The following is a 19,432-nucleotide window of genomic DNA, read 5'->3' as shown; positions in this document are numbered from 1 at the left end:
GGAGGGACACGGGTCCAATAAACACATGGCGGCACTAATCTTACCCAGAACCCTGTCCACATCCTCGGGAGTCACAGGATCAAACTCCTCCCAGATAACATTCTCAAGACCTGCCCCGGTCTCCTCCCGTGGACTCATCCAATCGGAGTCCAAGCCATCCCGAATCCAAGCGACTTTATCGTGCAAGAATTGCACAAAATCCTCAGCACAACCCTGCAAGGGATCTTCCCGCACTCCCCCCCGAAGAAGGGAGTGGGTCACCCTAAACAGGGTGGCTGGGTGGTTCTCTGCAGATGCGATAAGAGCGGAAAAATGATTTTGCCGCTTTTATCGCCACTAAGTAGGTCTTGATATAAGACCTCACCTGTGTCCGGTCGGAATCGGATTGACTAGTCCTCCAAATGCTCTCTAGGCGTCTTTTCCGACGCTTCATCTCTCTCAGCTCCTCAGAGAACCAAGGAGCTAATTGAGATCGGCATCGGGTCAGAGGCCGCAAAGGCACGACGCGGTCCAAAGCTCCAGCGGCCGCCCTTTCCCAGGCGGCCACCAGCTCTTCAGTCGAGTCGTGTGTTAGAGTCTCAGGAAACGGCCCAAGCTCCGTCAGGAACCTTTCGGGATCCATCAGGCGCCTGGGACGGAACCATCTGGTCGGTTCCGTCTCCCTGCGGCGGGGGCAGGCGGTAGGAAAGTCTAGTTGAAGGAGTGAATGATCTGTCCATGACAAGGGTTTAATATCTAGGTCCCCTCTACCAAGATCATTCAACCACTGACCAGAGATAAAAATCAAGTCCAGAGTGTGTCCCCCTATGTGAGTGGGGACTTGAACTACCTGGGTCAGGTCCAAGGCCGTCATGGAAACTATGAACTCCCAAGCCACCTCTGATGCCTCACCCGTGGATGGAAGGTTGAAATCCCCCATGACAATAAGTCTGGGGGTATCGACCGCCACCCCGGCAATGACGTCGAGTAGCTTGGGCAGGGTCACTGCCACGTGGCAGGGAGCCAGGTACATGGTCAGCAAGCCCATCTGCACCCCACGGCCCCACTTCACACAAAGGGACTCACATCCGGCTATCTGAGGAACAGTGGTCTCCCTCAGACAGAGACTCTCCCTAATGATCACCGCCACTCCCCCACCCCTCCCCTGGACCCTTGGCTGATGAAATGCACGGAAACCTGGTGGGCACATCTCAACGAGGGGACGCCCCCCTCTTGGCCCAACCAGGTCTCCGTAATACCTGCCAGGTCTGCACCCCCTCCAAAATAAGATCACAGATGAGGGGGGCTTTATTAACCACCGACCTGGCATTACATAATATCAGCCACGGACCCTGGGCCTGAGGCTCTACACAGCCCAGGACAGGTGTCATGCATTGGGGGCCAGAGTGCGCAATCGCTCAGAGACAGCGCGTGTGCACCCCCGACACTTGATATGACCCCCTGCGCCCATCATACCTGCCCCTCCCACTCATTATTTCAATTACACAGCCCTTTCTATCATCCCCCTGCCCCCCGGTTAAATTTCCTTTCGCGACCCCTCTGCTGCAGCTAATTGACCCATCATCCCGCGCAGTCGCTATCTGGACCCCCCCAGGTCCACTTTTACAACCCCCACCTGCCCTCCCGGGTCCCCTTAAAATTTTCCTTAAAAATTTAGCTAAAAAAACCCTCAACCCCCTCTTTGCTGCATGCCATCTCTCGGGGTCCCAAAGCCCGTCATCAAGATAGGCCCTCGATAATGTGGAGGGCCAGGCCTGCGAGAGGGGGGAGTCTCGCAGCGCAAGAAGGTCAGTTTTTTGGAGCATCAACCGAACCAAAGATGGGAAAAGAAAGGCCAGTCCGGAAATCTATCATAGTCCAAGGGATAACTGAGCATAAAAGGTCACAAAATATCCATTTATAGGGCTGGACTCCACTGTCCTCTCATGACAGGGAGAGGGTCCAATGTTCTTTTTCACCAACGGAGGCTAATGGCCAACCATCCTCTCACGATGGCCGATCCCGTTATGAAGTTAACGGGAGCAATGTTCTATCCTCTCCGTTGGGATGTGGAAAATCCCTCAGCTCTCTCAAATGGTGCTCAGTCTCTCCTACCAGCAAGGGCATGAGTGGAGCATAATAAGGGGTCCAGAGTGTCCAAAGTGTAGATGTTAATAACGATGGTAATAATAAAGATGTTAATAAAGATGATAATAGACCCACGGGCACAAGATCTTCCTTGAGGTGAGAGTAGGAGTAGCGAGACAGGAAAGCCCAATCCAGGGGTGGTTGGCCATTAAGGCCAACACTCACCCATACCTGGGAGAAAGGGGGGGAGGCCACCCGAGGCGACCAACAAACCAAACCATGGTCAGCCTCCTCCTAAAGATAGGAGTACATTGAAATTTTATACAGTAGAGATCTTAACATCCAAGATGTCTTAAAGAAAGGGTCCCCAATTCCTGGGTTGGCAGGCCACTACCAGGCCATGGCCTATTTGGAATTGGACCACATGAATGGCTGGCCAGCATGCAGCTCAACTTGTGCAAAGTGGTGGGCTGGCGGGCAATAACGCATGTGTGCACTGGCCTAGGGTTTGCGTGTCCCAGTTTGCCTCTCCCCCCCTCAGCTGGGCTGCCAAGACGCAAAGATTGGGGACCACTGTCTTAAAATATATTCCCTACTTACAACTTCTAGAAGATAAAATAAGATTGGCTCTTTGGTTATTCTGAAGTCAGAAGGCTATAGGAATTGATGAAATATCTATAAAATATGACAAGCAAAAGGAGAATAATCAATAAACTTTCTAACCAAACTATGCCAGCAGATCTGGAGAATGACACAGTGGTCAACAGATTTGGGAGAGGTCAATCTACACATCATTTTTAAAGAAAGATGATTTAACAGAGTGTTCAAACTGTTATAAAAGATCCTTAATTTCACATTGTAACAAAAAAAAATGCTTAAGATTGTCTAATGCAAATCAGAATACTATAGGGTAAGGGGAGATGCCAGATATTCAAGCCCGTTTTAGGAAATGCAGAGGAACAAGAGACATTATCACTGATACATGCTGAATAATTGAGAAGGACAAAGAATACCAAAAGAAGTCAATGTGTGTTTCATTAACAATAGAAAGGCCTTTGATTGTGTCAACCATGTCAAACTAGAATGTGCTTAGGAAAAGGAAATCCCAGAACATCATTGTTCTCACCCACATACAGGACAAGAAGCCACAGTGTATAGAAAAAGAGACTGTCTGCAGTCAAGAAAGACGTGAAGCAAGGCTATATTTCCTTCCTTCCTTCCTTCCTTCCTTCCTTCCTTCCTTCCTTCCTTCCTTCCTTCCTTCCTTCCTTCCTTCCTTCTTTCCTTCCCTATCTGTATTGAGGAAGACTAAATTGGAAGAGAGTGGTCTAAAGTGAAGGAAGAAATATCAATGTCTTGTGCTACCCTGATAACATTACACTGATAGCTCTCCCCTTTCCTATCTTGTTTATCAGTTTTACATGCACAAATTCATTTTGTGCCACTTGAGCCTATTCCTTGATTGAGAGGACTGCTCTCAGTCACTGGTGCCTTAATCACTTTCTGTCTGGATTACTGTAATATGCTCTACATGGGGCTGTCCTTGAAAAACGTTTGGCAGCTTCAAATGGTCTAGAAAGCTGTGGCATGTGCAGTTTTGAATGCACCATGATGTGCCCGTGTAACTTCAATGCTGTATGTGAACTGCTCTGGTTTCCAGTAGGTTTCTGAGTATAATTCATTGTGCTGGTTATTATCTTTCAAGGACTAAATGGCAGGGGCAGGTTATTTGCAGGATTGCCTGTCTCTAGTATTTTTGGTCCATCCCACCAGATCTGGCAGAGCGGGCATGCTCCAGTGAAGGAATTGGGCATACCTTCTCTTTGGGGTACCTGCCCTATGAAACAGCTTCCTTCTGAGAATTGGATGGCCCCAACCCTACTGGCCTTTTAGAACTTGGTTTTCCTCCTACGTGTTGGAGCCCAGTTTGTGAGCTTGTGGTTTTGTCAGAGATGACCAGGTTGACCCGAGGGAGGGATCAAACACTTCATCAGTCATGAGTCCCTAAATGTCCACAAAAAATTTAAGTCCAGCCCACCTTGAATTCCCTCTACTCTTATCTCCTGTTAATTTCCCTAATTTCCCCAATTTCCTAATTGGCCATTAATAGTTCAGATTCTTGTAGAGAGCTCACAAAACCTCAATACATCTTTATACCTATTTGAACTGTCTGGATTGCCTGATTTTTCCTGGCGCTTGACAGGTTTATGTTTTAGAGATATTGTAAGGGTGCCTTGACTATGCTTTTTAATTGGTTGCCTTTTATTTTTTTATACCATGTTTATGCTTTTTTTGTTAGCCACCTAGAGGTATTGATTAAGATGGTTACTATATATATTTTAATAATTAATTAAAAATAAACAGACAATGAAGATATTAAATTAGTGGACGGCGTCAGTGTTTACAACTGATTATCAACAGTAAAGGAACAAGCAGCAGAGAAATAGCATACAGATGAACAATTGTAGGTTAGCAATGAAGGACTTGGAAGAGATATTCAGATGCAGTGACATGCCTGTATCTACAAAGATCAGAATCATGCAGGCAGTAGTTTTGCTCTGTCACTCTATGGAGTGTCATTCTATCTTTGAAGAATCAGGATAGAAAATTGATACTTTGAACTGTGGTTTTGGAGAAGACTCCCAAGAATACCAGGGATGGCCAAGAAAGTAAGCAAATGGATCATAGAACAAATTAATTCAGAGTTCTCATTTGAGGTACAAATGATCAGGCTCAAATTATTATATTTAGAGACATTATTCGAATAAGTGTACAATATGGAGAAACGTGGAAGGAAATATATAAATGGGTTTGATTCCAGGAACAATGGATACACAATTGCAAGATTTGAAGGGCTAGTTTAGGAACTGATCATCAAAGCAGGTCTATCTATGTGGTAATTAAATGCTGACATAACTTGATGGCATATAATCAATCAACAACCAATCTGATGGCAACAGTTCTGCCCTGCTCAAATTAGCAATAAATTTTGTCAGATTCTCAAGGTCTTCTTGTTTGGAGATGTCACTAGATATTTCCTGCATTCTTTCCTTTCATGTTTGGCAAGTGGATTTGATCCCTGGGCGCATATGATGTGACAGCATCCTTTAGGGCATGGGGGTCAAACTCAAGGCCCAGGGGCCAGATCTGGCCCACGGGGTGCTTAGTTCTGGCCTGTAGGGCTGCCCTGGAAACAGCTAAGGAAGCAGCTAAAAATGGAGCTCAGGAGCATGGTTTCGCTGGCAGAGTGTTCGGGCCTCTACAGGCACCCCCAACATGAGTAGCGTTGAGCTGGCCATGTCCCCCCTGGCTATGCCCCCCTTCCCCCCCCAAGGTCAAGCACAACCCTGATGTGGCCCTCAAATGTAATCAAGTTTGACACCTGATTTAGTCTAAATAGAACTGAGAAAATTGCTGCCATGCAGTAACATCAGTACTGATATAGGCAGGGGTGGGTGTGGCTGGAGTGGGCATGGCCAGCTCAAAGTCAGTCATGTCGGGGGCTCCTGTGGTGGCCCAAGCGCTCTGCCAGTGAAAATATGCTCCTGAGCTCCATTTTTAGCTGCTTCCTTCGCTGCTTCCAGGGCAGCCTGGACAACAAAAATGGGCTCCCAAACTCTATTTTTGGCTGCAACGGCCTCCTGAAACCCTCTGCCAGCAAAAATGGAGCTCCGGAAGGCCACCCTCCCCAGCTCCATTTTTGCTGGCAGATGCACCGCAGGCCGGTCCTTTGCTGTTTCCAGGGCAGCCCTGCAGGCCAGATCTAAGCACCCCTGGGCCAGATCTGGTCCCTGGGCCTTGAGTTTAAAACCCCTGGAGTGAATGAACTATAAAACTGTATTAGGTTCCTCTCATTTACTTTATTAGTAAAGAGGTTCTCTTCAGTGCAGTCAGTAATGTTTTCCCCTCTGGCTCTTGATATTTATCTGGAATCTAATGGTGAATCTAGGGATGGATTATAATCAAAGAGATTATGCAAGTTGCCCTGAGCTCTTAACTTCTGATGCAATTGAAAGAAAAGAGCTTTTAGAATTTAATGGTAATCTGACCACTTGTGATATATTATAAATCATCACAGAAGGAGAATTAGGCCAGATTTTAGATTTGAATAGTACTACTTTCCAATCATTTCAGGATTTCATATTAGCAAAGTAAGTAACAGGGATCTATGGCCTGAGCATCATGGCCAGTTACTACTATTTTTTGGTGATAAAAGAAGGCTCAAAATGTACAAGGTAAACCTCAATGCTATGATTTTCAGACATGGAACACAATGATAACAATATGTATGCTACCGAGGTACTATGAGGATTAATTAGCTGTGGCTTGGAAAGTGCTTTGCAGATGAAAAGAGCTCAGTGTTATTAAAACAAGATAAAGTGTCCTGAAGGGAGGACTGTGGCATTAGTAGGGTTGCACTGATGACCTCATAGTCTTCATCATTTCATTGTTTAGAAAAAGACAACATTTCCAAGGCATGAATCAGAATATATCAGCTATTCCATTAGTTTGAAGTCTACCAGTTTAAGATTTGAGACTAAGGCAACCAGTACCAGTTCTTGAAAAAGAAAACAAGAAACATAACTGACCCTGAAGCCAGTGGATTATTTCAAAAAAGTTAGTATTGACGGAAGACATATTCACTACAATTCCATATTGTGAAAGTATTAATTTACCTTTATAATTTATAATTAAAATTATCAAAAAAGAATACCTCAAACTTTCTTGAAGGAACACCAAGTTGATAGGAGAGACATTTTATTGCCACAGGATTCTTTCTTATCTTCTTTTTGAATTATTTTGGGGGAGAGGAAGCTGCTGGCAAGTTGTTTTGGAAAAACAAATGGGAGGCAAGGCAAAAATGAATTTAATTATAATCTAGGGCTGTAGCTAAAATAATTTCACAAGGATCACCATAGGACATTAATGTCTCAGCATGTGATTTTAAGGTAGAACAATAATTAGTGACTACAGTTTTGATTATTCTCATCCTGATCAGAGCCTTAGTCCTCCCCCACATACTTTTATTCACAAAGTAAAGGATGGAAGTCAGGATCGAACTGCTGACAGTCAGCAGAATAAGCCTGCAATACTGCATTCTAACTACTGTGCCACCACAGCTCTTTCTATAACTAACGTGGCTAACAGGGTATGCTTGTGAATGCCTAAATCTCTGTGATTTATATATACGTTATTGAAACTTTTAATTTTTTTTCTCATTTCAGGGAGTGTAAGAGCTGAAGATGAGGCCCAGAGCAGAGTGCTATTCTTCAAAATTCTGGCTTATGCTGGCAGTCTTAGCAACAACAGGCAGTATGGCTTGGGCTCAAAAGAACCATCCCAGCATTGGCATTGCTGTCATCTTGGTGGGTACCTCTGATGAAGTAGCTATCACAGATGCCCACAAGAAGGATGATTTCCATCACCTCTCTCTCATACCTCGGGTGGAACTCGTTGCCATGAATGAAACAGATCCCAAGAGCATCATCACTCGCATCTGCGATATCATGTCTGAACGGAGGGTGCAAGGTGTGGTGTTTGCTGATGATACTGACCAGGAAGCTATTGCCCAAATCCTGGACTTCATTTCTGCCCAGACCCTCACACCCATTCTAGGAATCCATGGAGGCTCTTCTATGATCATGGCAGACAAGGTAAATTATAGGTTATTGCACTGTAAATTCTAAGGGTTGTTTTCCATTATGGTCCTAGGTGATGTCAATGTTCCCATTATAGATGCCATAGGTTGAAATTTATATCAGTTCAGCAAATATTGTTTTTCTTATTATTCATTTACCAATGCAATAATTCACAAAATTACACCATAGACAGACAGACAGACAGACAGACAGACAGACACAGACAGACATGCAGACAGACATGCAGACAGACAGACGTAGAACAAGAGAAAATATGCTACTGATTTGAAAATTATCTAGAGAGAATTTTAAAGATCTTGATTTTTCCAAGTTTTGCAAAGCTGCTGGGAAGCTATTGCTCATAAATTTCGAGGATGCTTTATTTTTTTTTTAAAGAAAACGTATCAGATTAACTTCATATAATGTTTAACTTACAAGATATAAATATATGAATCACAAGAATGCTATCAATGCAGGGCTGACTGAATTGATTAGAGAAGAAAAAACATGACTTTCAAAACTAGAAGATATTACAGATAATCTAAATTCCTTTGATGGCCAGGGGACTGATAATTTACATATCATAGATCTGAATCTATGTAATCTAAATCATGGCGTGCTATGAACATATGTATATAATTGTATTGCAGAAAGATTTGGTAAACTCCCTTGTTTGCATTCTAATATAATTTTTGCCCCCTTTATTATATTAATCCTTCCAAATTAATTAGTGCTATTCTGTTATTTCAACTGTAGAGACTAATCTTTTCATTAAGTAGGGTATCAGTTCTTACAATTACCTATTGTATTTCTGTGGTATAGTTTCCTTGGATCGAACCTTTCTGTGGTACGAATGATGATATAGTACAGTATTCCATTTCCTATTAGCAGAACTAATGTTGCCCTCTTGAGATTGGCCATCAGGTAATTGCTTGATTTTTTTGTATAAAGAAGTGGCAGATCTGTAGATCAGGGGTGAAATGCTACCGGTTCAGACTGGTTCAGCCGAACCGGTAGCGATGGCGGCCAGTGGTGTGGAGAACCGGTAGTGACAGCAGCGCAAGGCTCCGTCCACCCACCCAGTCGTCGTTACTTCCTGGTTTTAACCAGGAAGTAACCTGTTTTTTACCCTCTGTGCATGTGCAAAAGGGTTTGCGCATGCGCAGAGGGTCCAAGCGGACACATGATGTGTATGGGCGGGGTGGGTACATTTCTGAACCGGTAGGGAAGGTAAGTAGATTTTACCCCTGCTGTAGACCCATAGAAGTAGGTAATGTCAACTGTCTATCTTGGTCATAAGAGTGACAGTACTGTATATCCTCTCATGTTAAGCATAAATGTAAGATATAAAGCCATATTTCAACAGTCTGCGAAGTGTCTTACTGAGGCACATCCTCTTTTTCCTCTCACATCAAATTGGTTACACAGTTGCTGGGCTGTAAGAATGTTTTTCTTCCTCTCATTCCCTTTTGAAGTTTCAGTTTAGTTGTTTCTATGGTAGCTAGAACTGCTGTTGGCTATTAATTATTATTATTATTATTATTATTTTGCAAATAGAGGAAAAGTAGCATCAAGCCCAAAATATTTTGTCTCAAGAACTCATTTGGATTTGGGGTGAAGGAATTTCTTTATAGCAAGATAATGAAAATAGTGGGAGTAAAGCAATTAGAATGGTGGCATATGCAAACAGGAAAAACTTTTATTTTAAAAAACGAAATCCTTCTATAATAATTGAAAGGGCAGCATTTGTGATCTCAATTATTCATGGAGATAAAACACAGATTTGTAGTTATCAATGGCTTTTATTTGTATTACTATAGTTTGCTGACTCTGGGGAATGACATGGAGGTAAAGTTCATGGGTCTTGATTCAGACTTAATAAAAGGAAAACTTAAGTTGTTTGCCGGAGAGTTTTTATGTTATCACTGCACTTTGAAACAGCTTTAGAGACTTTTCAGATTAAGTATACAAATTGTCCAATTGTACATCTAGAAGTCAAATATTTCCACCCCAATTAAAGGAACCTAAGGAAACTTTTCCTTTTTTCAGTTTGCCTTTCACTTTGTTCTATACAAAGTGACTCTCAGATTTATGTTTTCCGTATCTGCCCCCATGAATGTAAATGATTTCTGTAATACAGCATGTTGCCTATTGAATCTGATTATAAATACTCACAGGGAATGAGGTCCAAAGAAAGATAGAATTAAAATTACATGCCTGCCAGCATTTTTCAGGAGAAAAAAAATTGTTTTGATAGAATGAAATAGATGTATGTAGCATGGTAATGAAAATAACACTGCTATGCTAATCTAGTGTATAAATATTAATTTCACAATCAGCAAAGAATCTTGTAGTGTTATAACGACTAATTTCATTATGACATAAACTTTCTGTAGTCCAGAATAGTGAACACCACAATAAATTTACAAAGTTTCTTTGCTGTTTTCCTTGCAACAGACTGACATAGCTAGTTATTTAGTAATTGTAGAAGGTGTGTAATTTCATGGTGTATTTTTTATTATGACCAAGCCAAATGCACTTTCAGATTTAGAATGTAAAACAGTTATACATTTGCATTGATATGTGCCTTTAAATAACCCAGGGGTGTCTAACTGGCGGCCCACAGGCCGGATGTGTCATGCGCAGGCCACGCCTACCCCAGCTCTGCGAATGAGAAAATGTCACGAAATGTCACGTGATGGCAATGTGACGTGGCGAATTTGACAGCTGTGATATAGCCAAACATTTTATTGTTTATTTATTTATTGGTTTGATTTATATGCTGCCCTTTTCCAGAGACTCAGGGCAGCTTACAATTTGTTAAGCAATAGCCTTCATACTTTTGTATATACCTGCTTAGTAGGGCTTTCGGCCCCCCCTAAGCGGTGTTCTTTTTTTTATACAAAGTCAGCTTATTGCCCCCACAAACCGGGTCCTCATTTTACCTACCTTGAAAGGATGGAAGGCTGAGTCAACCTTGAGCCTGGTGAGATTTGAACTTGCAGCAATTGCAGGCAGCTGGTGTTTTCAGACAAATATCCTTAAAATAAGGGTAAAAATCAGAGCAAGAAACAAGTGAAAGCACAAAGAAGGAAGAATGTATGTATGTAGGCAGTTAAGCTCTGAACTAACATAGCTCTTTGGTTTTTATGATATTTATTAATATGACTTTTTATATTTTATACTGTTATTATTTTATCTGATTATTTTGTGCCTCCCAGAATTGCTTTTGGTGAAATGGTGGCTATATAAATCAGATAAATAAATAATAAAATAAATAAATGAAGTGGAGTGAAGACTACATAGGTAGCTTCCATGGGAAAGTTATCTAATATTTATTTCTTTAAGCCATTTTCTAGTGCAAATATATGTAAAGCATTAAAAAGGGATTGAAATGTAAACAAACAAAAAATTCCTTTACAGTAAAGCTAGGATGGATAATTAGAGAGTAGGGAGCAAAGACTAGGCTCCCCTTAGCCACTTAGAAATGGTACAGTCCAAAACAATATTAAGCTGTTTGAATTGCATGTGGATATCTCTATTTTAAAATGTCCAATATATATATAGTTCACTATGAGACCCAGAAATGACATATACACATAGAAACAGCATGCGGATGGTAACTTTTTATGGTTTAACTTGAAAAACAATCATGAAAATTATGTTGCAGAGATTTTCACAGAAGAAATGAGGGTGTACTCAGAGGAACCTTTTCCTGTGCCTAGTAATGTTTGTCTACCATTATCTCTAAAGATACTGAGATTTGTTCCCTGTATCTTATCGTGCCTTTATTATACTACGAGATATCAAAGATATGCTGTACCAGCTTTTTAGAGTGCATACCCTAAATTAGTTAAGTATCTAAAGAGAAGTCTCACTAATGCTTTCCAAATTAGTTCGTAAAAAGTCCCCACCTTCTCGCTGCATACTTAATGTTTATTTATGTTTAAAATATTTCTATGGGCATTTGCTTCATTGTTTCCCAAGTTGCAAAACATTTTAACTTCAAGGGTCAGAAGAAACAATGAAATGGTTCATTGCTGGATTTTTCTATTTTTTTTAAAGCCCAGGGGAAAAGCTAGCTGGTTCAGAGAAAGACAAATACGACTTTTAAAAAAATCAACTTGGCAACATTCTATATGCTAATTGTACTACTGTAATAGGAAAACTATCCAGGAAATATAAGATCAGAGCAACTACAGCACGGATGTCAAACTTGCAGCGTCTTGTTGCCGTCATGTGATGTATCGCAACATTTTCCTCCTTTACTGAGCTGGGGTGGGTGTGGCCTGTGTGTGACGTATCCTGCCTGTGGGCTGCCAATTTGATACTCTTGAACTACAGTATTGACTCAATTGAGGGGATGTTTCTACCTCTGTGCAGTAGCCAATGAACTGGTGTGGTTAGCTTGTAAGGGAGTATACTGCTCTAGCCATATAGATAGAAGCATCTGAGGTGACATAGTGGGAAAAGAGTACTTTAAAAGTGTAACAGGAAAGCATGCTGAACGTTGCATTCATGGTGAGTAGAGGGTAAATAGAGGGTAACACCATCTGTTCCTATCTTAAATAATGGTTGTGAGTCTGTTCTGGCAACAAGGCAATGAGAATAAGCCTAAGAAGAGTGAAATCAGCAATGCCTAATTAATAGCTACTGGTTGGCTACAAACAAATGTAATTGACCAATTAGCAGCTATATGCCTGCATGGTTGGTGCTTGACCCTTCCTGTCTCCCTGTGACTGATTGATAATCACATTGATACTTTTTGTCACTGCTGGATTGTTTCATCTATTTATTTATGCTACATCATTGTTGTGGGATTATAAATTCATCTTCAGGTCACAAGGTCTGAAAAATAAGGGTGGAATGAATTATGGTCCAAATAAATTGTAAACAAGATATCTTCTAATTTGTTTTCCTTTGAATGTCATTGTTCATATCCTATATTTTTCATGTGAGTAACAGGAATTTGGAAGTACATATTCTTTTTTCAAGATAGGTTGCTACTGAAATGAAATGTTGTGCAGCAGCCAGATATTCCTTGGAAGGTGGGAAAATTCTTTTGAATATTTGTTTATTTTGCAACCATTAACAATTACTTGGGAATAAGCAATCTTTATGTTGCCCTATAAAATCATTCCCCTTCCTTTGAATTATTAAAAATTAAGTTAGTAAAAAGAATGAAAACCAACGTTGATTTAATTCGATTGGTTGTATCATGGGGTCTTTTAAATAAGTTTTCCTTCACATAAGCACACACTGCATCTTAGAGCTGGTATACAAGGTTAAATGGCTTTTGAATTTGCTTCGTTTTCTAGCTTACTCACCAAAAGTGTTTGGGAAACACCTAATCTTTCAATTTTTCTTTTAGCTTTATTTATTTTTAAGTAATAGATTATCAATTATCTTTTGATATGTTTTCATTGCTTATAATAATCATATGTAACATGTTATTTATGTTTCTTTGTTAGCAAGACAACATAAAATATATATGTACTATGCTAGAATATCTCAAACAAAGGAAAGTTTGCAATGTTTATAAATGTTCTGCCCTGGGCTTGGGTCTTAGAAGTTCTCACTCTGGATGCATATTTTAGATATTTTGGCCCTAAGCTATTAAGAAATTTCTCAGCTAAAGCTAACATTGAAAGTACTTCCATAACCTATTTTATCCTTAATTACAGAGCGGTATTTTTGTAGCTAAGGGGATGTGCGGTGGCTCAGTGGCTAAGATACTGAGATTGTCAATCAGAAATGTTGGCAGTTTGGCGGTTCAAATCCCTAGCGCCACATAACCCCTTTAAAGGTTTTTTAAAGTTTACATTTTATATCCTATTAAAGGACATTCTTCTCAGTTTTCAGTTGTTATGTGAGTGATTAACACGTATGTGACAAGTAACTTCACTAATTACTCTGTGCTACCCCTATGCTTCCAAAAAAGCAGCTACTACCAGACATTGGTAGTAGGCAGTGATTATAGTACACTACTTTAACAGCAGAGATTACAACAATTCAACAAATATATTCCTCTTTGAAAAAACCAGTGTTTAATGATTAATTCTTAAGTGGGGTTAAATGCTCAGGATATTCTGATAAAAACTATTAGGAGTGGAGCAAAACTGAGCACAAACAAAACGTCAGATCTTAGAACATATTTCTTGATGATAACTTTTTTTAAAAAATTCAGGAAACAGTAAATATTCTTACATGGAGCTAAAGATGGATAATGGATGAGAAATTACATTGCAGAGCTCCATTGAAGCACAACCTGGGAGTATAAGATATAACATGCTATATGGTAGACAGAGTATTAATGCAAAAATACATCAGAAGTTGAAGTGATAAAGAGAATCTGGCCTGAATCCACGAGTTTCATAAATGAAAAAAAACTTTTTTTTGATGAAGTATAGCAAGATTCTGTATGATAAATGCAAGTTGTAGCTCCAGAAAGAGGGAACTGAAGTGAACACAGAATCCACTGAACAATATAGTGACAGTTTTTTAAAACAACAACAACAATGTAGATACAACAAGAGTATCTTACTGAATATCACTATCTGTTCTGTGAAGGATGGGGATGTAATGAAATACGTTATTATTGTATAGATCTGCACATGACGTTTTTGTGAGTGACCCTAGTAAATGAATAGAAATAGCTGTGTTTTTAAAATATGTCTTAAGTTTGATTCCTATCAGCTATAGGCTTCCTTACAAATATTTAAAATGATATAGTTCGCAAAAGCTTTAAGTGGCAACGTATATCACATTATACTAGTTCTTAGGAAACCTTGGGAAATGATGATCTAACTTAATAAACAAGATGAGCGCTTAAGTTTATTTCTATATACTAAAGGGCAGGAAGGAAAAATGATGGAAGAAATAGATCAAGTTCACATACTAAGTAATGTAAAGAACATACTGTGTATTTTACAGAGCAGAATTTTTTAAACGTGCATTTAGATATGATGCAAGCTTCTACTATTATACTTGCAAATTTCAGCCTCTGCATGTTGGCACAAATATGTAATTACTCATGAATTTTTGTGAAACTGCTTATTGTATAATCATTGTACAAATTCTCTTAAACATTAATGCATATTTCATATCCTGAAAATCAGATCTCACATCTCAGAATGACCTCTTGCTTTTGAGGTTCTAGAAGGGACTTTAGCCAGCAAAACAGATCCCATAAGTGTAGCCCTCTTCTTTTGGACTCATATAATTTAAAGCATTCTTTAGTGAGTCTCTCGTTGCAGCATTAATGATGATCTAGGAGCTGATCCAGGATTGGCACTAGGCCCCTTTGTTCTTAAGATGTCACAGCTCTTCTGTAGCTAAGTTGATTAACTTCTGGTTTTACTGTGGCACAGGAAGAAATGGTGCAAAAACAATTTTGCAATTTTAGAATGGGAGATTTGACTTCCCAATTCTCAAAAGGGTTGCCATGGGGACATAACTGGTTACTAGATTCTGATTTATCAGAATGCTATTTTAGCCTACCTGATGTTTTGTACTACATCTGCAGTTCTTTGTCTCTTTTCTGGATATGCTGCCACATTTTCAAACAGTTCATACTTCTAGAATTTTGATTATCTAAGAAACTATTTATTCCCAGTCTAAGGCCTAAAGGATTCCTGCAAATAATGGTGAAATTGGGAGCTTGGGGGTGGGTGGGTCCTGCAACATGCCAGTATAAACTTAGTTTAAAAGGAAGTCAGCTGAGTATCAAGGGAGATATCTATGGGCACATTGGTGCCCTTTGCTACTTCTTGGGGACTCCAGATCTATTCACTTGTTTTGTATGTACAGGTAAAACTCGAAAAATTAGAAGATCGTGCAAAAGTTCATTTATTTCAATAATGCAACTTAAAAGGTGAAACTAATATATGAGATAGACTCATTACATGCAAAGGGAGATAGTTCAAGCCTTGATTTGTCATAATTTTGATGATTATGGCTTACAGCTCATGAAAACCCCAAATTCACAATCTCAGAAAATTAGAATATTACATGAAATCAATAAAACAAGGATTGTACATAGAACAATATTGGACCTCTGAAAAGTATAAGCATGCATATGTACTCAGTACTTGGTTTGGGCCCCTTTTGCATCAATTACTGCCTCAATTTAGCATGGCATGGATGCTATCAGCCTGTGGCACTGCTGAGGTATTATGGAAGACCAGGATGCTTCAATAGCGGCCTTCAACTCTTCTGCATTGTTCGGTCTCATGTCTCTCATCTTTCTCTTGGCAATCCCACATAGATTCTCTATGGGGTTCAGGTCAGGCAAGTTTGCTGGCCAATCAAGCACAGTAATCCCATGGTCATTGAACCAGGTTTTGGTACTTTTGGCAGTGTGGGCAGGTGGAAAATGAAGTCAGCATCCCCATAAAGCTCGTCTGTGGAAGGAAGCATGAAGTGCTCCAAAATCTCCTGGTAGATGGCTGTGTTGACCCTGGACTTAATAAAGCACAGTGGACCAACACCAGCAGATGACATGGCTCCCCAAATCAACACAGACTGTGGAAACTTCATACTGGACTCCAAGCATCTTGCAGTGTGTGCCTCTCCATTCTTCCTCCAGACTCTGGGTCCTTGGTTTCCAAATGAGATGCAAAAGTTGCTCTCATCAGAAAAGAGGACTTTGGACCACTGAGCAACAAACCAGTTCTTTTTGTCTTTAGCCCAGGTAAGACGCTTCTGATGTTGTTTGTTGTTCAGGATCGGCTTGACAAGAGGAATACGACATTTGAAGCCCATGTCCAGGATCCGTCTCTGTGTGGTGGCTCTTGATGCTCTGACTCCAGCCTCATTCCACTCCTTGTGAAAGTCCCCAACACTTTTGAATGGCCTTTTCCTGACAATCCTCTCCAGGCTGCGGTCATCCCTGCTGCTTGTGCACCTTTTCCTTCCACACTTTTCCCTTCCACATAACTTTCTATTAATGTGCTTTGATACAGCACTTTGGGAACATCCAACTTCTTTTGCAATTACCTTTTGAGGCTTTCCCTCCTTATGGAGGGTGTCAATGATGGTTTTCTGCACAACTGTCAGGTCAGCAGTCTTTCCCATGATTGTGATTTCTACTGAACCAGACTGAGAGACCATTTAAAGGCTCAGGAACCCTTTGCAGATGTTATGGCTTAATTAGCTGATTAGAGTGGGACACTTTGAGCCTAGAATATTGAACCTTTTCACAATATTCTAATTTTCTGAGATTGTGAATTTGGGGTTTTCATGAGCTGTAAGCCATAATCATCAAAATTATGACAAATCAAGGCTTGAACTATCTTGCTTTGCATGTAATGAGTCTATCTCATATATTAGTTTCAGCTTTTAAGATGCATTACTGAAATAAATGAACTTTTGCACAATATTCTAATTTTTCGAGTTTCACCTGTATATGGATATAATTAGCTTTTCTTTCTTTTAAAATTTATTTTAATTTATATGGTTGCCCATCTCAGCAAACTGACTACCAGCAAATAACACTTATAACATTACCTTTTCTGTGGCTATGGTGTGAGTAGTATATCTTCCAAATAAATGAATGAAACCAATATTTGGGATATAGTTTGGCTTATGATAGTGTGTGAATTCTGAAGAATAAGATAACATATTTATCAAGTTAAATGGATAAAGCTTATATTCACATGCCTTGCTTTAAGCTTCACTAAACTCAGTGGGAATTACATTGTTATATAGGGTGGTAGGAGTTATTTTCGATATGAGATTGAAAAAATCAGCCTTATAAATTTGATTGATTTACATATCAGTCCAAGTGGAAACTTGGAAACATTGCTGAGTGCTGAAAAGACAGGGCAAGGATTTTGGAGTAGTGACCCTCCAAGTATAAAACTCAAACTGCCATCCATCCTAGCTAGCCTGAGTTCAGTGGGTTTCTGTTCTCTGAGGTCAGCTTTGTTCATGCAACCTGTAGCTATGAATGTCAACACTGGTCTTTCAAAAAAAGCCACACATTTCTTCTCTATCGTGTGTACAAGGGCTCAGATAGAAAAGTTGCTTCTAAACTTATAAAGGATGTAGGAATATATATCTAGGTCTCTGCTGTGGTTTCAGCAGCAAGAAGAAAGGATTTTTCTTGCTCCACAGAAAGGCAGTTCACAATGAAACTATGTATCTGCTTGTATTTTCAAATACATGGACAAAACATTTTGCAAAGACCATGGATATATGCTTTTATGCAACTTTTAAATACAGAAGATGTACTCTAGGCTAGGAAAACCTAGTGAAGCAGATCAAACAAACAAACAAACAAACAAACAAACAAACAACAACAACAACAAAAACCAAATACAGCTTTAATAATGCCAAATAGAAAAGTGTTTGTGAGCCAATTTTTAGACACCTGGTATTTATTCATATGATATGGCCCTTAACAGGAAAAAAGACAGGACTTGAGTGCTGCTGTTCAGAATTCCTGCCATCTGTACTTGTTCCATGAAACTCTGCTTCATTCCATTCTCATTCCATTGTATTGGGCTTCTAAATGAGTGGTCTGCTTATTGCTCCCTGTCTTTTGAGGATTCTGTTGATTGTCCAGAGCGTTACACTGCAAAGCATTCCAAATTGCTGAGCATTTTAGAAAAAGGGGCCATCACCCACAAGGGGTTAGGGGTTACTGATGTGCTAAGCCTCTTTTTCCCAGTTTCAGCTTGAGGTGGGGCAAAGACAGAACTGTAGAGCAACCAATTAGTTTATTTTTGATGTCCAAACTGTAGTGAATAACATCCTCTTGAGACAAAAACTATTAAAATCATTGTCATATTTCTGAATTGTTGCTGCTTGATTAATTTGGGCACCCTCCTTCATGGTAACTATATGTTTCATCTCTAGAAAGATAACCAGAATTGGGATTTTGGAACTATAATGCACTGAATTGTCAGAAAGTGAGCTTTGCCATGTGGCGGTTATGTACATTACAACATTTCATTTCTTGTCCTTTTCTAATTCCCCCATCCTGTGTATTGCTTTTGTTTTAGCATTTCATTTGCTATCTCTCATTAGCTGCTTTTTACTTAATTACTACATGTATGGTAATACTTTCAAAATACAAAATGCTGTATATGTTCTAAGTGTTATTGTTTCCTTGTGGCACTTCTCTTTGCAATCGTTTCTTTGTATTCTTTTTCTTTCTGGCTCCTAGAGAGGGGATATGTTGGTTTAAGTTGTTTAATAGGGTATTTATTGCAACTGTTTGTACAGTAAATGGTTCTTTTAACAAATGGACTTTGAAAAAATAGAAGGGCTATCGTATATGTTTGCCATTGATTGCTTAGTAAACAGGATATGTAGGAAGCTGTTTACATACATATATTGACACTTGTTCCACTTTTTAATGTGTTGTTTAGAATTTATCTTTACCAAGAGCCTTGGTGGCGCAGCAGACTAAAGTGCTGTTAAGTAGCACCAGCTGCCTGCAATTACTGCAAGTTCAAATCTCACCAGGCTCAAGGTTGACTCAGCCTTCCATCCTTTCGAGGTAGGTAAAATGAGGACCCAGATTGTGGGGGCAATAAGCTGAATTTGTATAAAAAAGAACACTGCTTAGGGGGGGCCAAAAGCCCTACTAAGCAGGTTTATACAAAAGTATGAAGGCTATTGCTTAATGCATTGTAAGCCACCCTGAGTCTCCAGAGAAGGGCGGCATATAAATTGAACAAATAAATAAATAAATAAAGTGTATACTTTGGAAGTTTGTT

At 39.9% G+C, this 19,432-nt stretch overlaps 1 protein-coding gene across 1 annotated transcript in view; it reads left to right on the top strand.

The window, feature by feature from the left end:
• The first annotated feature begins 7,310 nt into the window (after nucleotides 1-7,310).
• GRIN2B (glutamate ionotropic receptor NMDA type subunit 2B) overlaps nucleotides 7,311-19,432 on the top strand; it is a 237,066-nt gene continuing 224,944 nt past the window's right edge. Inside the window, exon 1 of the mRNA XM_070946588.1 lies at nucleotides 7,311-7,721. Coding sequence (XP_070802689.1) covers nucleotides 7,311-7,721 — 411 coding nt within the window. The remainder of the gene's footprint in view (nucleotides 7,722-19,432) is intronic.

This window comes from Pituophis catenifer, unplaced genomic scaffold, assembly GCF_029215685.1.
Source record: "Pituophis catenifer annectens isolate HBS135680 unplaced genomic scaffold, rPitCat1.0.hap2 SCAF_7, whole genome shotgun sequence".
Classification (NCBI taxonomy): domain Eukaryota; kingdom Metazoa; phylum Chordata; class Lepidosauria; order Squamata; family Colubridae; genus Pituophis; species Pituophis catenifer.
This window is presented reverse-complemented; position numbering and strand designations above follow the sequence as displayed.